Below are 18,694 nucleotides of genomic sequence, written 5' to 3'. Positions count from 1 at the left end.
CCAACAGTTTTCAGAAAGACTAATTTGTTAACAATTATTTCACTGTCGGTAAAAGAAATGATTTCAGAATGAACTTGTGAAATGGCTTTGCTTATGTCAACTGGTTTATAAGCTTGAATGTGTGATAAGGTAGCTTCTCGGAAAATGAATGTAATCCAACTGTGTTCCAAGTATATGAAACCAGTTTATACAACAAACATGAGAATCACCCATGTGCAATGACTGTGCTCAAACGAGAATTCTTTATTAAAATATCATCTTTTCAAAAAGGCCTCACGTTAACCCCTCAAACCAATCTCCCCGCTTCTAAATCCAGTACCACTCTTTTCTACTTCAAGATGCGTTACTTTATAGACAACTGTCAAATTCCAGGGGACCTGTACACTGACTTAGACTCTGTGTAATATACATCAAACACAAGAACAATCACTGACTTTAAGGGACAAAGTGTTAACTAACCGATAATAATTTAGCCAATGTCATTTTTAGCTTAGAGGGAAAAGAACAGCCCCCAAATGTCCTTAACTTAAAGGTACTTCTCTGTAACACGCAGAATGAAAAGATAATGTGTAAAATTAAAATCATTAGAAAATACCTTAAATAAATTGTTTTACATAAATAAGTGTTCAATTTCAGATTTGAACCATTTTTTTTCCTGTATTTCAATTTAGGGAAATTTTCACAATTATTAGCTCTTCTTACATTTATTTTTTAATATTTAAATCTACTACACAGCAGTTTGTAAATTCACCTTGGTTACCACTCCCCATGTTTATGTGTTGTCTTTCCTCAGGTAAGTCCATTATATACATGTGAGTGCTGGGGAGGTTTAAATAGCACTTAAAGAATATTCAGGAGAGCTCTGAAATGTTGAAAGTTTCATTATTATCCATGTACTGCAGGATCTGTAATTCAACTTCATCACAGCGCTATAAATACTGTGTGAATGGAATGCACACAATTCCCACAGACACACAAACTGAAGTCCAAAAGGCACAGAGTAATGCTGGTGGCTCTTTCTAGTCAGTTAAGAAACAATAAAAAGTCTGCATTATTCTTTCATAATTTAAATACTTAAGTAATCTCCACTTTTATTACTTTATAACAATGACTTCAAATTTACATTATTTTAAGTACCATTGTAATAGCTTAGTGTATAATACAGATATTTGCCAATATCCCATCCAAAAATTAAAAAAACAAAACAAAAACCCCTCTTCACTATATATATATATATAAAAAAAATATTCTTAAGGACAGGAACATAGAAGAGGGACTTACTTGGTACAGAGTATCAACTCAATTTCCTATCACCACAGTTATAACTCCAAAATTAACAGGTATACAGTAATAATCAAAAGCAGTGCAAATATCTTTGGAGGTGAGGATAAAATTATAATTCAAGAACATAAAACAAAGCAATAAAAAAGGCAAGTACTTCAAGTACAAGGAACCAGTCTGCTTGAGGTCCATCGTAGTGTCTACCGGGGACTTCCTTCTGGCTTTTACTTCTTCCTCTGAAACACATTGGCCAACATGGCACCTGATGTTGTCAATTGGCCCATTTTGTTCAAAAACTTCGTCTTTGTATCTTCACTCACTAAGCTTGCAGCAATTGACATTGAGCTAGAGAAGAAAGTTTAAAATTCTTGTAAATCAATTAAAAAACTAAAATACCAATGTTTTTCTACTTCTTTAGTAAATACATTATGAGCTGGTATCACAAAAGGGAAACTAATATGTATGGGGAGGCATTTCTATGTACCATACGAGGTCAGGAGCTTTCAGGTTCATCCATTATATTAAAGGAAGCAATATGGTGTAGTACAGTGGGGCCTTGACTTACGAGTGCCCCAACTAACGAGTTTTTCGAGATACGAGCCATCTCTCAGTTGATTTTTTGCTTTGAGTTGTGAGCTAAAGTTCGGGTTACGAGCCAGCTTCAGATACCCCACCACTAGTTGGTGCAGCGAACGTCACAGTGAACACCACAACATTAGCCCAGCATCACGTGTCTCACTCGTTCACTTTTTGATTTGACATACGAGTAATTTGAGTTATGAGCTCAGTCACGGAACGAATTAAACTCGTAAGTCAAGGCCCACTGTAGTTAGGAGCAAGTCAGGAATGAGACTGAATCTTGGCTCTGTCTCTTACCAGCTGTGTGACCCTAGGTAAGTTATTTAATCTCATTTGTAATATAATCCTCATCTGAAAAATGAAAATAAGGCTATTACTTAACTCATTAGGCTGTGTGTGAGAGAGAGAGAGAGAGAGAGAGAGAGAGCGAGTGTGTGTGTGTGTCTACACCTAGCCTGACAGGATGAAACACTTACTCCTGGCAGTCAGCTTTAAAACACCTTTGAGTTTTTTATGTAACTGTGCCCATTTAGATGAACTGCTCAAGGTTACTTCAGCCAGAGCTAAGAGGACACTCAGTCTATTTGCAAATTATTTTCTCTCCTCAATGCCCAACTTCACTCCTGCATATCTATGTTTGTATTTTCATTCCATTGGATCTCTGAATTCTAATTAGCTTGGTTAGAAGCACAAGTTTATAATCCCTAATGCAGTTTGTCAAGTTACAGCTTACAAACTCCTGTCACAAATTTCTAAGAAGCTATTTGACCAGTGGTTCCCAAATCCAGCACGTATAAACTCTGGAAGCTTTTAAACATACAGATCTCTAGGCTGAATGAGAATGTTGAGAGGAGAGCACAGATTATGGGGCAGAGATCTGAATTTTAAATTCTCCTGATAATTCTGATACAGGTAGGTTACGGACTAGCATTTGAGAACTGCTAATTTAAAGAATGTTCGTATCTGCCAAATAATTGACTACAAAATAACACAAAATAAAACACCATGACCACATATAGAAAATTTACAGAATTTAAGGTTAACGTGAAGTCTTTAAAAAGGAATTAATGTCTTACCCTTGAGGCTCTTGGACAGTCTTATTCTCTACTTTCTGTTCACATTCTTTTATCATGGAACTTAAGATAACCTGATTAAAAAAATAATTTTAGTGAAATACAGTTGACATAGTGAAATGCTATGGTTAAAGTTTTTAATATTCCCATAAGCTAATATGTTACTTAAAAATGTAAAGTTTTCACAGTTACTTTGTTAAAGGAATTCACATTAGGATTCTCAATCAGGTGCAGAAATAGCGTTAAAAGATCTCAATCATATAATAATAATTCATTTTGATTTTCACTAACCTTCCTTCTAAATCTGATTCCCATTCTTCCTTAGTTTCCCCCACCATCTAATGTTAAGAGTAAAATATGTATACATCTATACATTTAACATATATGACTACCATGGCCACACACATTTTCTCAGTAAAAGCTGTTCTATCCTGTATATCTTTGCTTTTTCCAGGTTGCAAAAAGCAAGGTGCTCTATTTTAATGTTTACAGCAGAGCCCTAGTAGGTCTGTTGCTACTAGTCTGGGATACTATACATTGGGGGTCCAAGAGTTCACATCATTTTTGCAGGGAGACGGAGTAGTGGTGGAAAGGGTAGAGGGGTCTAAGAAGCTGCTGCTCCTATTGCTAGCAACCATGCCAGAAACAAATGGCATTGCTGAATATTCTTGGCCTGTGTTTGGGAACGGAGGTCACTAAACAATACATATTTGTCACCTACTATGTCCCTGGAACTTTTTAAAACAGAGAATGCAACAAATAAAACAAGCAACATTCCCTCCTTGTGAAGAGCTTATAATCCTATGTTCTAGACAATAAACACAAAAGCACAGATCAATTAGATTGTATATTAGAAGGTGATAGGGCTTTAGAAAGAACACTGAGTAAGAAGGCCAAGGTGAAGAATGTTACAGTTTACATGAAGGTTTTCTGAGCAGCCTTAAATTGATGTGTTAGAAATAAAGAAAAGTTAAAAAGTTACATAAATAAAAATAGTTAAAAGTAAATCCAAGATTCCTCAAGAAATCAGAAAAATATAAAAAAATTAAACCTAAAGAAAGCAAAAATAAAGATGAAAATAGAAATCAATAAAATAGAAAACGAATACAGAAAAAAACAACACAGCCTAAAGTTCAATATTAGGAAAATTAATAAAATCAATAAATCCTTATCAAAACTATTTAAAAGAGAAAGCAAAAAACAAGTTAATATGAGAAGTGAAAAAGGGATAGCAATACAGATCCTATAATAAGATAAAAATAAAAAATAAAGTATTAAAAAAAGAATATATTCTTTGCATATGACAGTTCTATATATAAAACATACACACAAAAATCCAGAGACATTTTATTAGGATACTAAAGTTTCTCAAGTTGGCCAGACATACATTCAACATACAAAAGTTATATGTATTCCTATACAAAAACAAAGGGTTAAAAAATATATAATCCTAAAAACGATAGCATTATAATATAAATATAAGGTGTCACATTTTCTCAGATGAAATTATAAAACTTTATTGAAAGACATCTAAATAAATGTAGGCTATAACATTTTCTGGATAAAAAGGCTTAAAATCATGAAGATGATATCTCCCCAAATTAATTTAGAATGAATTCATTTTCAATAAGAATCTGAATGAGATTTTTTTTAGAACCTGTTAATGCTCAAATTTATATGAAAAAGCTAAGGGTCATAAACAGTCCTAGAAAAAGGCCACAATGCAATGCTGCACTTGCCCTTGTAGGTTTCAGGACTTTTTAACAAGGCCACTGTATGAAGACTGTATATCATTGTTTTAGTAACTGACCATGAGACCAATGGAAAAGAATGCCCCCTAATAACAGACACACGCACACATGGAGACTCTATGCATGAGGGAGGTGGCACTGCCAATCAGTATAGACAGGATTAGCTGTTCAATAGATAATAATGGGGTGACTGCTTATCCACAGAGAAAAAAAATGTAACTGGAGCACTACCTTACATCAATTTTAGATGGACTAAGAATTAAATTAAAAAAAAATACAACTTTTAAACATTTTAGAAGTATAGGAGATACTGTCTTTTGGAAATGATTAATGCCAAAAATGTGAAAAGACATATCACGAACTGAAAAAGATATTCACAAAACTAATAAAATACTGGTATTCCAAATATATAACAAACTTTGAAGAAATAACAGAAAAAAGATAACCCAAATGAAAAATGGGTAAAAAAACTAAATAGGCTTTGACTGAAAAACATAACTAGTCTATACAGTAAACATACAAAAGATGCTCAAGTTCGACAATAAACAGAGAACTGCAAATAAAAACCATAATGAGATACTATTTTATACCCATCAAATTAAAAAGTTTTGAGTGTCACTCAGTGGTTGAGCATTAACTCATGAACCAGGAGGTCATGGCTCAATTCCCGGTAAGGGCACATGCCCAGGTTGCAGGCTTGATCCCCAGTAGAGGGTGTGCAGGAGACAGCAATTGATGATTCTCTCATCATTAATGTTTCTATCCATCTCTCCCTCTCCCGTTCCCTTTCTGAAAATGAATAAAAACATATCTTTAAAAAACAACAAAACAAAACAAACCTAAAAAGTCTTAAGAATACCAACTGTTGACAAGATATGGATGAAAAGGTATGGACTCCTATATAAGTCCTATCAGATCTGAAAAGTGTCCTTTCACTTTGATCATCAGCAATCTTAGGAAGAACAGTTCACTGTATTAGTGTGATGGTAATGAATATGGTAGACCAACAGGCATTGTGCAAGTTGACACAGTGAGCAGACTAAGGAGAGGGCAAGAGATTTGGGGAGGTATGAAGGAAAGTTTTTGTTTTTATTTTGTTTTGCCTCCTTTAGAGTCAACCGTGGTAACAGATTAAAGAAAAGCTATAGAAAGACAGGTTGCAGATATAGAATCTATATATATAAAAGGCTAAGTGTCCATCCTTCCCTCCGACCATTAGCTATGATGCACACTTACCACTAATGAGCAGATGCTCAATGCAGGAGCTGCCATGACGCACACTGGCCATTTAAAAATAAACGGCACCACAGACCTGGCACTGACAAACCAACACTCAGCTTCCCCCAAGTGGGACACAGGCCCCATCACCACCCTGGAGCGACACCCCACCAAATCGTAGCCAACGCTGCCAAGACCCTATGGCACAAAATGTGGCCCACAGCCCAGTCTAGCCCGGAAATGGTCACTGTGGGCGCCAGTTAATGACATCACGTAGCAACGCCCGGCTTTCTCTTTTCGGACCTGGTCAGTTATATGTTGCTTTCTCTTGAGTTCGAAGAGTGTGTGACGTTAAAGTCGTAAATACTTCATTACAAGGGAAATTAGTCAAACAATCTGAAAGTGTTTTTACTTTTAATGTAGTATACTGGGACATATTAGAATAAGCTGTAATCAATTTATCAGTCATTGTTTTTATCAAAGTTCAATGCTGTTTTTATATCATGTTTTTGTTTTTTTTATATCATCATTTTGTTGTTTTTATATCATGTTTTTGTTTTCATGTCTTTGTTGTTATATCATGTTGTTATTGTTTATTCAATTTATATATTATTTTCATGTACATTTTACTAATTTCTTTCATCTTTAACACTTCTATTCTAAATGGTGAATAGCAATATTAAAATATTTCTTCTAATTAATTTCCTTTCAATGTGCACAAAACCGTGCACTGGGCCAATAGTAAGAAATGAATGACAAGGTTTTGAAGGAAATAGGGAGACAAACTGAATGAAAGTTGATGATCAGAGATGACACTGTATAGCATTTTATAGATTAAATGCATTTCATGTACATTATTTTATTAAATTCTGATTATATTTAATGAAGTATGTAATCCCTACTTTAGAGAATGAAACAGGCTCAAAGATGTTAAAGGAGTTGCTCCACATCTTATAATTAGTAAATAAATCCATAAAAGGACATTGAAGTAATTTTTAAAAAACTAAGTGCAGCATATTATAATCATGCCTCACATAAAGAAGAATAAAAATCTGTACAGGAGATATTAAAACATATGAACACAACACTGATGATCACAGTGGCTTAATCATCATAGTAGCTTACCTCATGCTCTGGAGAAAGATGTTCCATGTCAGTGCGCAAACATCTGAGACCAGGTAAAAAGTGATTAACCATTAAGTCCTCTGATATGACTTGAGACACATAGTTAAGGTAATTAAAAAAAAAACCCACACAACTAATATGTCCAGTTCAGCTCTCTTAAATAATGCCTATGTCATGCAGATCATCTACAGTAAATAGACTTCTGCAAGCATAATTCTCATTTGTTGGGTTAGTTGCTTATCAAGTGTCAACTGATTTTATTCCCACAAATCTGCCAGTGGTATTAATTATTGTAACATTACACAATTACATGTTATATAAGTATTTATGCAATTTAACTGGATGTTTAAATGAGTAAAATGAGTATAGAAAGTAAGAACACTGGCCCTGGCTGATGTTGCCCATTGGTTAGAGCATCATCCCATACACTGAAAGATTTCGGGTTCACCCCCATCTAATAAAAGAGCAATATGCAAATTAACTGTCACTCCCTCATGCCGTCAAAAACATGGCAGTGGCCAGGGAGCTGGAGTGAGCAGGAGGCTTGGGTTGCCCCTGGCGATGGAGGAAGCCAAGCTTCCCGGCTGCTTGGCCAACCCTGAGCTACACTCAAGGCTACAAAGTTTCAATTATAGAAGATAAATAAATCCCAGATACCTGCTTCCAGCTGGCGTGGCCTCTGCTCAAGGAGGGGCTGGGAGCCTGGGCTGCCAGGGGCAACCCAGGCTTTCAGCCGGACCAAGGCTACAAAGTTTCAATTATAGAAGTTACAGAAATCCCTGATAGCTGTTGCCAGCCCGTGGGCGTGGCCAGCCTGAAAACGGCTATCAGCCCCTCACCCATGCTGGCCAGGCACCCCAGTAGGGTCCCCCACCCCAAAGGGGCTGTGGCCAGCCTGTAAACAGCCATCAGTTTCTCACTCAGGCTGGCCAGGTACCCCAGTGGGGACCTCCACCCTGAAGGGGTGTGGCCAGCCTGAAAATGGCCCTCAGCCCCTCACCCAGGCTGGCCAGACACCCCAGCGGGACCCCCAACCTGATCCAGGAAACCCTTCAGGGAAAACCAGCCGGCCCCCACCCATGCACTAGGCCTCTATCCTATATAATAAAAGGGTAACATGCAAATTGACCCTAACAGCAGAACGACTGGCACTGACTGGTCACTATGACACTGGGCCTCTAGTTATATATAAGTAAGGTTCCTATATATAATGAATGACATAAACCAAACCCCTATAGACATAGAGAGGGCTACAAACTAATGGTCATGTAGTCTTGTTTTCTAGATAGGGGGAAAGGATCACCAAGGCAGAAGTCTGAGTGACCTTTGGATTAGTAGTTGAGACTCAGATCTAGAAATATGCACATGGATTAAGAAATTGAAGATGGTCTTATTTGGATGTAAGAGGGAATTCACTCTCCTCTTTATCTACCCACTGTTTGTTTTTACCTTTTCCCCATGGGATCAAATAATCTTTCTTAAGGATTGAAGACTTAGAGGTCATTTAGTTCTATTTCATATTAGGAATCACCTTTACTTCATCAGTGAATGATGGTCATAGGGCCCCTGACTGCTAACAATGACAGGACATTCACAGTTTCATGAGAGAGATCATTTCCTCCTGGGCGGTTGCTCAGTGGTTAGAGTGTGGGTTCCTATACTGAAGGCTCGAGGGTTCGATTCCCGGTCAGAGGCACATACCTGGGCTGCAGGTTCAATCCCTATCCTGTGCCCAGTGTTGGGGCTTGAGTGGAAGGCAACCAATCGATGTGTCTCTTTCACATGGATGTTTCTCTCTCTCTCTCCCTCTCTTTCTCTTTCCTCCCCAACCCCTGCCCCCCACTGTCCCTTCCTTCCATTCTCTCTGAAAATCAATGGGAAAAATCCTCAGGTGAGGATTAACAAAAAAATAAATAAATAAAAAATTGCATTTTTAGATAGCTCCATTAGAAAGGCTAATACACAAAATCGGCCTCTCTAAGACCTCTGCTTGTTAATGTTAGTCCTGAACCTTAGTTACAGTGTGCCTAAACTTTTTCATATCTAATATCAACCTTTAAAATTAATTTTGAATTATCTTTTCATCCCCAAGCTATCTCTTCTCTGGTTCAACCTTCTTAAATTTCTTCAAAAATTTTATAAATATGATTTCTTAATTTATTACTAAGCTGAATGTTAAACACTATAGTTATTCTGTATCCTTATTAAAATATCATGTCAGTATTGATAGGAATACTCTTGTGGTCTTTCAGTTCAGAATGCAATGGAACAGAACAGATTGGAACAATGTGATTTATTAGTGGCCACACCATCCTGTTGACATAAGTACAATCTCTGACTCATGCAGAACTAACATTTTTAGTACTTGAACAGGGTCTATTGTTAAGTTGGTTCCTCCCCTTACTATACTGGTGTAGACTTTTTACTGTATTTAGTAATACTCTATGCATGCTTAAACCCACAATAATATTCCTTCTATGCAGACTTCTGTGCTCTTTAGAGATCATTACCTTGCCATTTGGAAAATTTAGCTTTACAGAAGTAAAATTTTTGACTTTTGCATTTTCCTTGATATGTATTCCTTTTGAAACTCTCTGCTAGTTATGAATATGACTTATTGCTTCAGTAAACATCTAGTTTTACGAAGTCTAGGAAGCAGGTATAAACATTCCAATATTTTCTTTCTTTGAAATGCAAACTGACATGCCATTACTACTTTCCTATAAGGGGCCTGTCACTTCTCCATTACTAAAAAATTCTTCCTTGCCAATTACAATATGGCTTCTTCTTTTTGCTTCCTCTATCTTTAATAAGTTGAAATGCCAACAAGATAAATCAAGAATAATAGTACGTTCTCCTTTTAGTAGAATTAAACTTATACAAGATGAACTAATGGAGAGTTGAGGCACAAAATTATCAAAATATGGTGTCTCTGCTCACTTTAAAATCTATATTATAAAAAGACTAATAGCCCTGTGTACGAATCCGTGCACCAGTAGCTCGCTGCTGCTCTCCTGTAGCTCTCTGCCCGTTGCCTCGCCCTCCTGTAGCACCCCCCGCACCCTCTCAGAGCTTGCTGCCCTGCCACCTCCTGCAGCTCTCCGCAGCCTGCTTGTAGCTCGCTGCCCCACCCTCCTGCCGATTCGTGATCTGGTCCTTACGCGTCAAAGTGTAACGACCATTTGCATATTACATCTTTATTATATAGGATGACTTACACTGGCCAGATGAATAATTTGTAGATTTCCCAAATAAAATGCTCTCAACCATGCATCCAACTTCAAGTCTTAACACGTCCAAAAGTACAAATAGCTCCCCAACAAATAGCTTTTAAGTTTCTACTTTCTCCATTTGATTTATTATGAACAAAATTAGAACATTCCACTCAAGAATCCAGTGCAAATGAGTTTCAGTGGCATTTTGGAACTTATTTGTCTTACTTAAAATTATCTGTTCACTTTGTTTATTACTTCAAGCTGGCATATAACAATATGAAACTCAATATACAGTTGATGTATTATAGAATTGTATAACTGGTACCTATACAACTTTATTAACCAATGTAACCCCAATAAATTTAGCTAAAAAACAAACAATATGAAACCACAATTTTAATCCTGAAATTCTTCCTTTGCCTTCTATTTTCATGAATCACTAGAAACCTCTCTCTACTGTCATTTCTTTTCTGTCATAATCAAATTCTCTGATTATGGTGTCCAGCGTGTACTTTTATATTTGTTTGAGTAGCCATACTTTCACTCCTTTTTGATCTCTTCTTTACCCCTTTTTGAACTAACCTGCCTTTCAATGGGAGAGCCCAAAAGCTAGAGCTCATTTTGCTCATTTTACCTTCACTTCATTCTCAGTTTTATTTTTTGAGGCCTAAATAGTAGAGAGAACATTTAAGAGGATAGCTAAAATTCATTGTTCTAATCACAGTTTTGCTTTCTTTTAAAAAAAATATATATTTTATTGAATTTTTACAGAGAGGAAGGGAGAGGGATAGAAAGTTAGAAACATCGATGAGAGAGAAATACTGATCAGCTGCCTCGTGCACACCCTCTACTGGGGATGTTTCCGCAATCAAGGTACATGCCCTTGACCAGAATTGAACCTGTTATCCTTCAGTCTGCAGGCCGACGCTCTATCCACTGAGCCAAACCGGTTAGGGCACAGTTTTGATTTTTAATGATAAAAAAACAGAATTCACTAATGTAAGCTCTACTTTGATCATTTATAAAATGCAATGCAGTGGTTGATATGTTAGGTGATCTCTGAGTTTTCCTCCACTGGAGATGATCAGCCAGCAATTGGACTTTTTCAAATTATTATTATTTTTTTTTATTGATTTTAGAGAGAGGATGGTGGGGAAGAAGTGGTGGAGGGGGAGGGGGAGAGGGAGAGAGACAGAGAGGGGAGAGAGAGAAAAACATCGATTGGTTGCCTCCCTTATATGCCCTGACTGGGGATTGAACCCAAAACCTGTATATGTGCCCTAACTGGAAATCAAACACGCCACCTTTTTGGAGTGTCCAGTCAACTGAGCCACATCAGCCTGGGTACACTGTACTTTTTCAATGAGTGATATCTCTCAAGAGGAATTCATTGTATTCCACTGGATACATATGGTTAAACATTAACTGAAAAACCCACTGCCAGGACACATACAAGGCTTTCTTTTGATTAACAAACCTCAGTTATAATTCATTTCTTGCTCAGTTATATAGCTGATTAACATAAATAAAAGTTTAGCCAGTATTTTTAAAACTATATAAGCACAGAGGACTTAAACTTATCTTGTAAAATTATGAGACAGCTGGAATAATGAGTAAGGCAAGTCAAACCAAATTTTTAATTTTTTGCAATCCTTACATAAGTTGAAGAAAAAATATTCTATTTCTTAACCTTTAACAACAGAGATAGTTCACTGTAAAACTGGTTATATAAATACAGATACGCATTATTCAAGGATACAACAACAGGAAAGTGCACTGTAGGCTTCAAAAAGATGGGTAGCAATATCCAGTCTTTTAGAATCCACAATTTGTAAGTTGTTCACCAAGGCTAGCTTATGCAAATGTGGTATAACAACTGAAAAAAGAAAAGTATTACATTTTTATCCAAATAGACTAGTACAACACTCATACATCTTAAAAAATAAGTTCTCATTTTAATTTATAAAATTTCATTTTAATTCTAGGTTAGTTTCAAAAGACTAGCCACGTTCTATGCTTTCTCTTCCTTAATAGAAAAGAAAGTGTATTTTTATACTTTCTGAAAAATATACTAGGGAAAAATAGACTGTAGCACTTGTCATTATGATCTAATTATGAACATGTATATAGGTCATTTGGCCTCACTGCAATTCAATGTCCCAGTTTGAAAAATAAAAACTAAATAAACAAATGTAAATAACCTACTTTTTATGTTATTATATTTACAAATAAGTTTCTTTATAAGAATCAGGTATTAGCATTGCTATTAAACAAAAGATAAAAACAGTATATGTTTTCTTTTTCAACATCAAATTATTATACACCTTTCTAAAACTAGTTTCTTAAATTCTTGGCAAAGATCAATGTCAAACAGCACTGGTTGTTGTGCCTTTAAGTCACTCAGTGGGCTCAATACATTATATCTCAATATTCATTCATGTAAAATTTCAAAAGTACAGGCAACCTACTGCTAAAATAAAAGTGATGGCTCAAGAAACAGTAACCAATTCAGTAGCATTGAGTTCCCCTACTGCCTAAGATTGAGACTTCTAAATACATACCATTTCTCCCTAACAGCAGGGTTTCCTAGAGAAATGGCTCCAGGGTCTGTGATTATCAAATGGTTGATCACATGGCCCCTTGTTGATCACAAGTCTCTGCTTGGTTGGGGAACCCTAAACACCATTCATAAACACACACTTCTGACCAACTACACTGATTTCTTTCATGTTCGCATTGAGTTTGGGCATATTAGAGCCACACTCTTCTCCTAGAAAGACCTCCTGCTTCCTCAATAAACACAACTTTTATGCTTGCCTTAGTAAATGGCAAAAAAAACACCACAAAGCCGAAACCGGTTTGGCTCAGTGGATGGAGCGTCGGCTTGCGGACTGAAAGGTCCCGGGTTCGATTCCGGTCAAGGGCATATACCTGGGGTTGTGGGCACATCCCCGGTGGGAGATGTGCAGGAGGCAGCTGATCGATGTTCCTCTCTCATCGATGTTTCTAACTCTCTATCTCTCTCCCTTCCTCTCTGTAAAAAATCAATAAAATATATTTAAAAAAACCCCCCCCAAAAAAACCACCACAAAAACTTAGGATAATAACGGCCATTTTTAGGGGACTTTTTAACTTGTTAAAATTAGTAACAACATAATTCACAGGAGCTCTAGACAAATTTAGGAGCTAAAAACTCCAAATTTTATGATTTCCCAATGAAATTGTTTACATTCCAATTCATTCATTGGCATGCTGAGGCCAATTAATGAACAGAGCCACCAAAATGGTGGCTCTAAGATTCTCTAGTTTATTTCTGCTCAAACCATTTAAAACTTACCTTCATTGAACTTCTTTATCTATTGACACATGGCCTCTTTTTTCCTTCTGCTCCTTCTCTGACCAACTACAGAGGTAATCCTTTCCTAAATGTTTTTCTTAAAAATTCAACAACTATACTGTTCAATATCCTCTTGAAATTGCTTAACTAGTAATCAAATCTATATGTTTTTTAAACCCTAGTCTAGAAGCACTTAAAAGCTATAATTAAGAATCTTCCTAAATCTCAGGAAAGAGACAAAAATATACTCCAGAATTCAACATTTCATTATATATGTGCTGTCCTGGGCTATGACATCTGTACCAATTAATTCACTTCTTTTTTGGGGAGGGTGCAGAATGGAGGGAGTCAATGGGGGCAAAAAGACAACATCTGTAATACCTTCAACAATAAAAATAAGTTTTTATTTATTTATTAAATTTTTTATTGATTAAGTTATTACATGTGTTTTTATCCCCACATTATCCCCCATCCCTCCACTCATGCCCTCACCCCCCTGTTGTCTGTGTCCATTGGTTAGGCCTATATAAGTCCTTTGGTTGATCTCTCCCCATTACCCCACCCTCCCCTACCTTCCCTCTGAGGTTTGATGGTCTGATCAATGCTTCTCTGTCTCTGGATCTGTTTTTGTTCATCAGTTTATGTTGTTCATTAAAAAATAAGCTTTTTAAAAGGCAAAAAAATTCACTTCTTAACATCTCAGATGGAGATAAATGGTTAAAAATGTGATGACCCAGATGTGCATAATTATACAACTGATCTTCAGTGGCCAAAGAAAATAGGAAAAACACTATATAAGGCCATTACAGAAGCTTTTCTCTTAAGAGCAGACTGGACAAAGATTCAAAATTGCAAATAAAACAAAGATAAATAAATAGGAGGCTTTCTAAAAATAGAAGTAAACTTTCAAAAAATATTCTAGGGTAGATCCAACAGCCAAAATAAAGATAATCTTCTCTGATCTGACATTACAATTGAAGAAAAAAGGTAGAAAAATGCAACTTACACTCATCTCGGAACCTTGGTTCTGCGTTAGGCCCAACTCTCCCAAATGTTTTTATGATCTCTATATGCAAAGAATATTGGTCTTGATACTGAGGATCTTCCAGGAAAGAAGCCAACTGCATTTTCAGTCTTTCCAGCAACTTAAAAAGTGGATATGTATAGTCATTTTATGGAACATTAAAAATTGAGTAGAAAGATACACATTAAACATGGCTTGCAGCATCAAATATTTTATATCAACATGGCAGTAGAAATTTGAAATTAAGTACTTAGTCTTGACTCAGAAAAGGTTTTACATTTTATGCCTGATTCCTCATTTTTTGTTTTAGAAAATAAAAACTATTACCTGAAAAATGGTTAAAACAAATAAAAAGATCACACAATATTTAGAAAAAAGAGATAAGTAATATTTTGTATCTAAATTATAATTCTTAAAACAAATCACAGTGTAAGTTACCCAATTATTCACCTTCCGAAAGCAATGAGTCACTAATGACTTACATCTTACTCACATTTCCCTAAAAGACGTTTTTATTTTAGGATTTAAGAACATGTTGAAATTCGGCCAAAATTGCAAGCTTGGCAGAATGATGTACTTTTTAAAATGTGCTTCAGCAGTGAAATATATAAATGAAGAATGAAAAACATTTTTTCATAACTTACAAAGATGTTTAATTTTTGTTATAACAAAATCTACATGACAAAGAAATCTTACAAAATAGTTTTTCTTTTTTGGTAAATGTCTATTAGATGGAAAATCTTTTTTACATTTAAGTGGCAAAGTAATATGCCCACAAATCATTTATCTTCTAATCCTATAGGGTATTTCATTTATATAAAGACATGTCAAATTTCATAATAAAGAATGAAATTGTGATCCTAATTTTGAGAAGTGTCTCACAATTTTGTGGTAGATAAAACCTAACAAAGTTGAAATTAAAACATAAGTTTCTAAATTAAAATAAAATGTGAGGGAGGAGCCTGTGGTAGTGTGGAGCAGGCAAGACGAGTATTGTCATATGAAGTGTGCTGCAACGAGGTACCAGTCTACTATAACTTGCAGCAAGACATCAATGACATAGTCTGGAGCATACACATGCCCTCAAGCCTCCATTTGTGGCACAAGATAGGATTGTGTTTCTAAAATTATCTGACAAAGTAGTCTTCACATCTGTACAAAATGGCAAGCAGGAATTTATGCAGGCTGTCTAGAATCTAGTGCAGGGGTGGGCAAACTTTTTGACTCGAGGGCCACAATGGGTTCTTAAACTGGACCGGAGGGCCGGAACAAAAGCATGGATGGAGTGTTTGTGTGAACTAATATAAATTCAAAGTAAACATCATTTCATAAAAGGGTACGGTCTTTTTTCTTTTTAGTTTTATTCATTTCAAACGGGCAGGATCCGGCCCGCGGGCCGTAGTTTGCCCACGGCTGAATTCTAGTGGATAACAGAAAGCTTTGGAACTAGATGTGGTTTGAAGGATTATCCAAAACTGCAATACCTAACATCTGAGAGTTGGTTTATACTTAATTTTCTAATTGAGAAGAAAGACTAGAGATTTCCTTAGGATATGATAATATACTTTGGGCCGACTATTATGTTTTCGAATATTGAGATCCTCCTCTGGCCACATTAAGAAATAAAATGAAAGGTATGATGCTCCCTGCCCCAGCCCCAACCAGGTACATGTATGATAATGTGTCATCGTCACCTCACCCCTATATAGACAGAAATAAATTTCAAACATTTCCTACCTCTCTTTGAATAACTGTTTCCATAATAGTGCCAAAGGCTGGAATTGTGGCAATCCTAACGGAGCTGTTAGAATGCAAAGAGAAAGAAACTGAAGCTTTCTTTGAGATGAATGACTATTATAAAAATGTATATCAAAGTAAGTACAATGTAAATATACTGTATTAAATCTCTAGCAATGACAAATTAAAATTTAAAAAGGCAGACCAAGAAGAATGCTCAAAAAGGCAGACAGGATAACTTAAGGTCGCAGTCTGTGAAACTCACAATTCAGGATCACTGGACAAGGTAACAAGGGCCGGAGCAACCCGCTTGTCAACTAACGCTTCACTCATGCCTCGTAGAGTCAGCTGTAAACCAGTCAACATGCAATAAAAAATGGTTTGGTAAACTGGAATGAGAACTGGGTTAGCTGTGACTGAGGATGGGCAGGCAGACTGATTGGCCTTTCTTGGTTTAGTCACCCACTCGAGCATTAAATGTTAAGCCTTTGGTTCATGCCACTATACTTACTGGTAACAATATATTAGTAAGATTAGCAGAGCATCCCTTCTTGGCTTGGAAGAAATAGTCCATCAGCATTTTTAAGTTTTGGAAATATTTATTGAGAACTACTACTACTAATATGTATTTTTAAATAAATGGCCTCCAAATTAAGCTTACTGTGAAAGTTGACCTAAAGATACATAAATATCTTAAATATAATAAAGTTTAATCAATAAGTGTACTCCAATATTGTTATTTTAAAAAGATAAGTATATTCTTCAATGACTTTAAAAGCTGATGGTTACTTCTTGACAGGCACATTTTGAAAAGGATGCTGAATGTAAAAGGCAGGGACCACACTTACATTTCAGGGTCACTGGAGAGAGTAATGAGAGCAGGAACAACCCTCTGAGCTACCAGAGTTTCATTCACCCCCTTCACCAACAGCTGATTGGTCAGCGCAGGGGGTATTCACAGGTGATGCATGTTAAGAGCAAACACAATGCCACGGGAGGAGGAAAGGAATAACCAAGAGAAAGAGAGAAAACACAAAAGCAAAAACAAAATTAGAAGCTAAGCAAATATTGCTACTAGAGTGCTTTATAAAGGCAGAGAACGCTTAGGAGGAAAATAAAGCTTAAATAGCCTGGCAGTCCACAAGAACAGAGTTTGTCACCAACTCAATAGCAGTTTGTACTTTTGGTCAAATAGTCTATGCAATTTCCATGTTCAATTAAAATGCATTTTTTTAAAAAAGCTTTACTTAAAAAAAAGCTAAAAAGAAGACACATACTGGGTTCTATGGTTAAAATTATTTAAGTAAATCTGGTGTGACTTTATTATGATCAATAAAGTACAAACTGCACTGTTTTCAAACAAAACTCAAATGGCTAGCAGCCACCACTAAATTGCTTCTGATTGTTCTATAGCAAGTTTAAAATCGCATAGGGGAATCCCCAACTTTTTACATCACATAGCTTATAGATAGATATAACATAGCCTAGTGGAAAGAATGACATGTGAGAAAAAAGACCTGGGTTCAGACTCTAGCTCTCCACTTATTAGCCATGTGGCCTTGGATATATTAGAATGTAATCTCTTGAAACTCAAGTTTTCTCACCTGAAAATGGTGATACTGTCATTTACCTTAAAGGACAGTTATGCTACTAATTACACATAATCTACCTAAATATTGTGTAAGACAAAGACTAAGCATTCAAGAAACATGAGGTTAATTTTTATGAGTACTCCAAGGATATAAGCTTTGTAATATATTAGGAAAATATTATTAAATTAAAAAATTTTTATTGTACGGTGATGGATGAAAACTAGACTTTCGGTGGTGAGCATGGTACCTAAGATGTCAATTTATAATTTTACACACCTGAAACTTATATGATGTTATAAACCAATGTTACCACAATAAACATATATTTTAAAAAAACAAAAATATATTTGACTGGTTCAAGTAGTTTTCTGTTTTGTATTTATCTAAAAGCTCAAGTAAATAAATTACTGAAATTTTTTAGTTTAGTAGAAAAGGGCGATATTCTAATTCTCAATTTTAGAATGTAAACACAAATTAATGCTAAATGCTAACCAATCTGTTCTCTGGTAGTAGAACTAGTCTTCTTGGAAGATAAAAGATGTCATGGAATTTTTAGTAACAAAAGCCAAACACTGTGTGCATATGTTAACACATTCCTCCTACACAACACATCAGAGGGAGCAAAGCTCACTTTATGTGATGATTCTTAATTTTACAATAATCTGTTACGATTTAACAACTGATTCACTTTAGAATCTACTTCAACATTCTGAAATGATTTTTATTAAAAAAAATCCATGGATAATTAGACAGCAATTAAAT

The 18,694-nt window shown here is 35.8% G+C and overlaps 1 protein-coding gene across 4 annotated transcripts in view; it reads right to left on the bottom strand.

Annotated features, from left to right (window-relative positions):
• Nucleotides 1-139: 139 nt before the first annotated feature.
• Nucleotides 140-18,694, bottom strand: part of KIAA1468 (KIAA1468 ortholog) — a 102,776-nt gene continuing 84,221 nt past the window's right edge. The window contains exons 23-29 of one of the 4 annotated variants that reach the window (XM_006756797.1): nucleotides 17,189-17,271; nucleotides 16,341-16,404; nucleotides 14,586-14,724; nucleotides 12,002-12,118; nucleotides 7,028-7,116; nucleotides 2,937-3,007; nucleotides 140-1,626 (exon numbers count right to left, since the gene is read on the bottom strand). In XM_006756797.1, the coding sequence (XP_006756860.1) occupies nucleotides 1,506-1,626; nucleotides 2,937-3,007; nucleotides 7,028-7,116; nucleotides 12,002-12,118; nucleotides 14,586-14,724; nucleotides 16,341-16,404; nucleotides 17,189-17,271 (684 nt within the window). In that variant the 3' untranslated portion in view covers nucleotides 140-1,505. Of the gene's footprint in view, nucleotides 1,627-2,936; nucleotides 3,008-7,027; nucleotides 7,117-12,001; nucleotides 12,119-14,585; nucleotides 14,725-16,340; nucleotides 16,405-16,605; nucleotides 16,689-17,188; nucleotides 17,272-18,694 lie in introns of those variants that run through there. The other 3 variants (XM_006756798.1, XM_015559464.1, XM_015559465.1) reach the window with 3 other exon arrangements.

The sequence above is a fragment of the Myotis davidii genome, unplaced genomic scaffold, assembly GCF_000327345.1.
Source record: "Myotis davidii unplaced genomic scaffold, ASM32734v1 scaffold11, whole genome shotgun sequence".
Taxonomy (NCBI): Eukaryota; Metazoa; Chordata; class Mammalia; order Chiroptera; family Vespertilionidae; genus Myotis; species Myotis davidii.
Note: the sequence above shows the minus strand (reverse complement) of the source record. Positions and strands in the feature narration are given on the sequence as shown.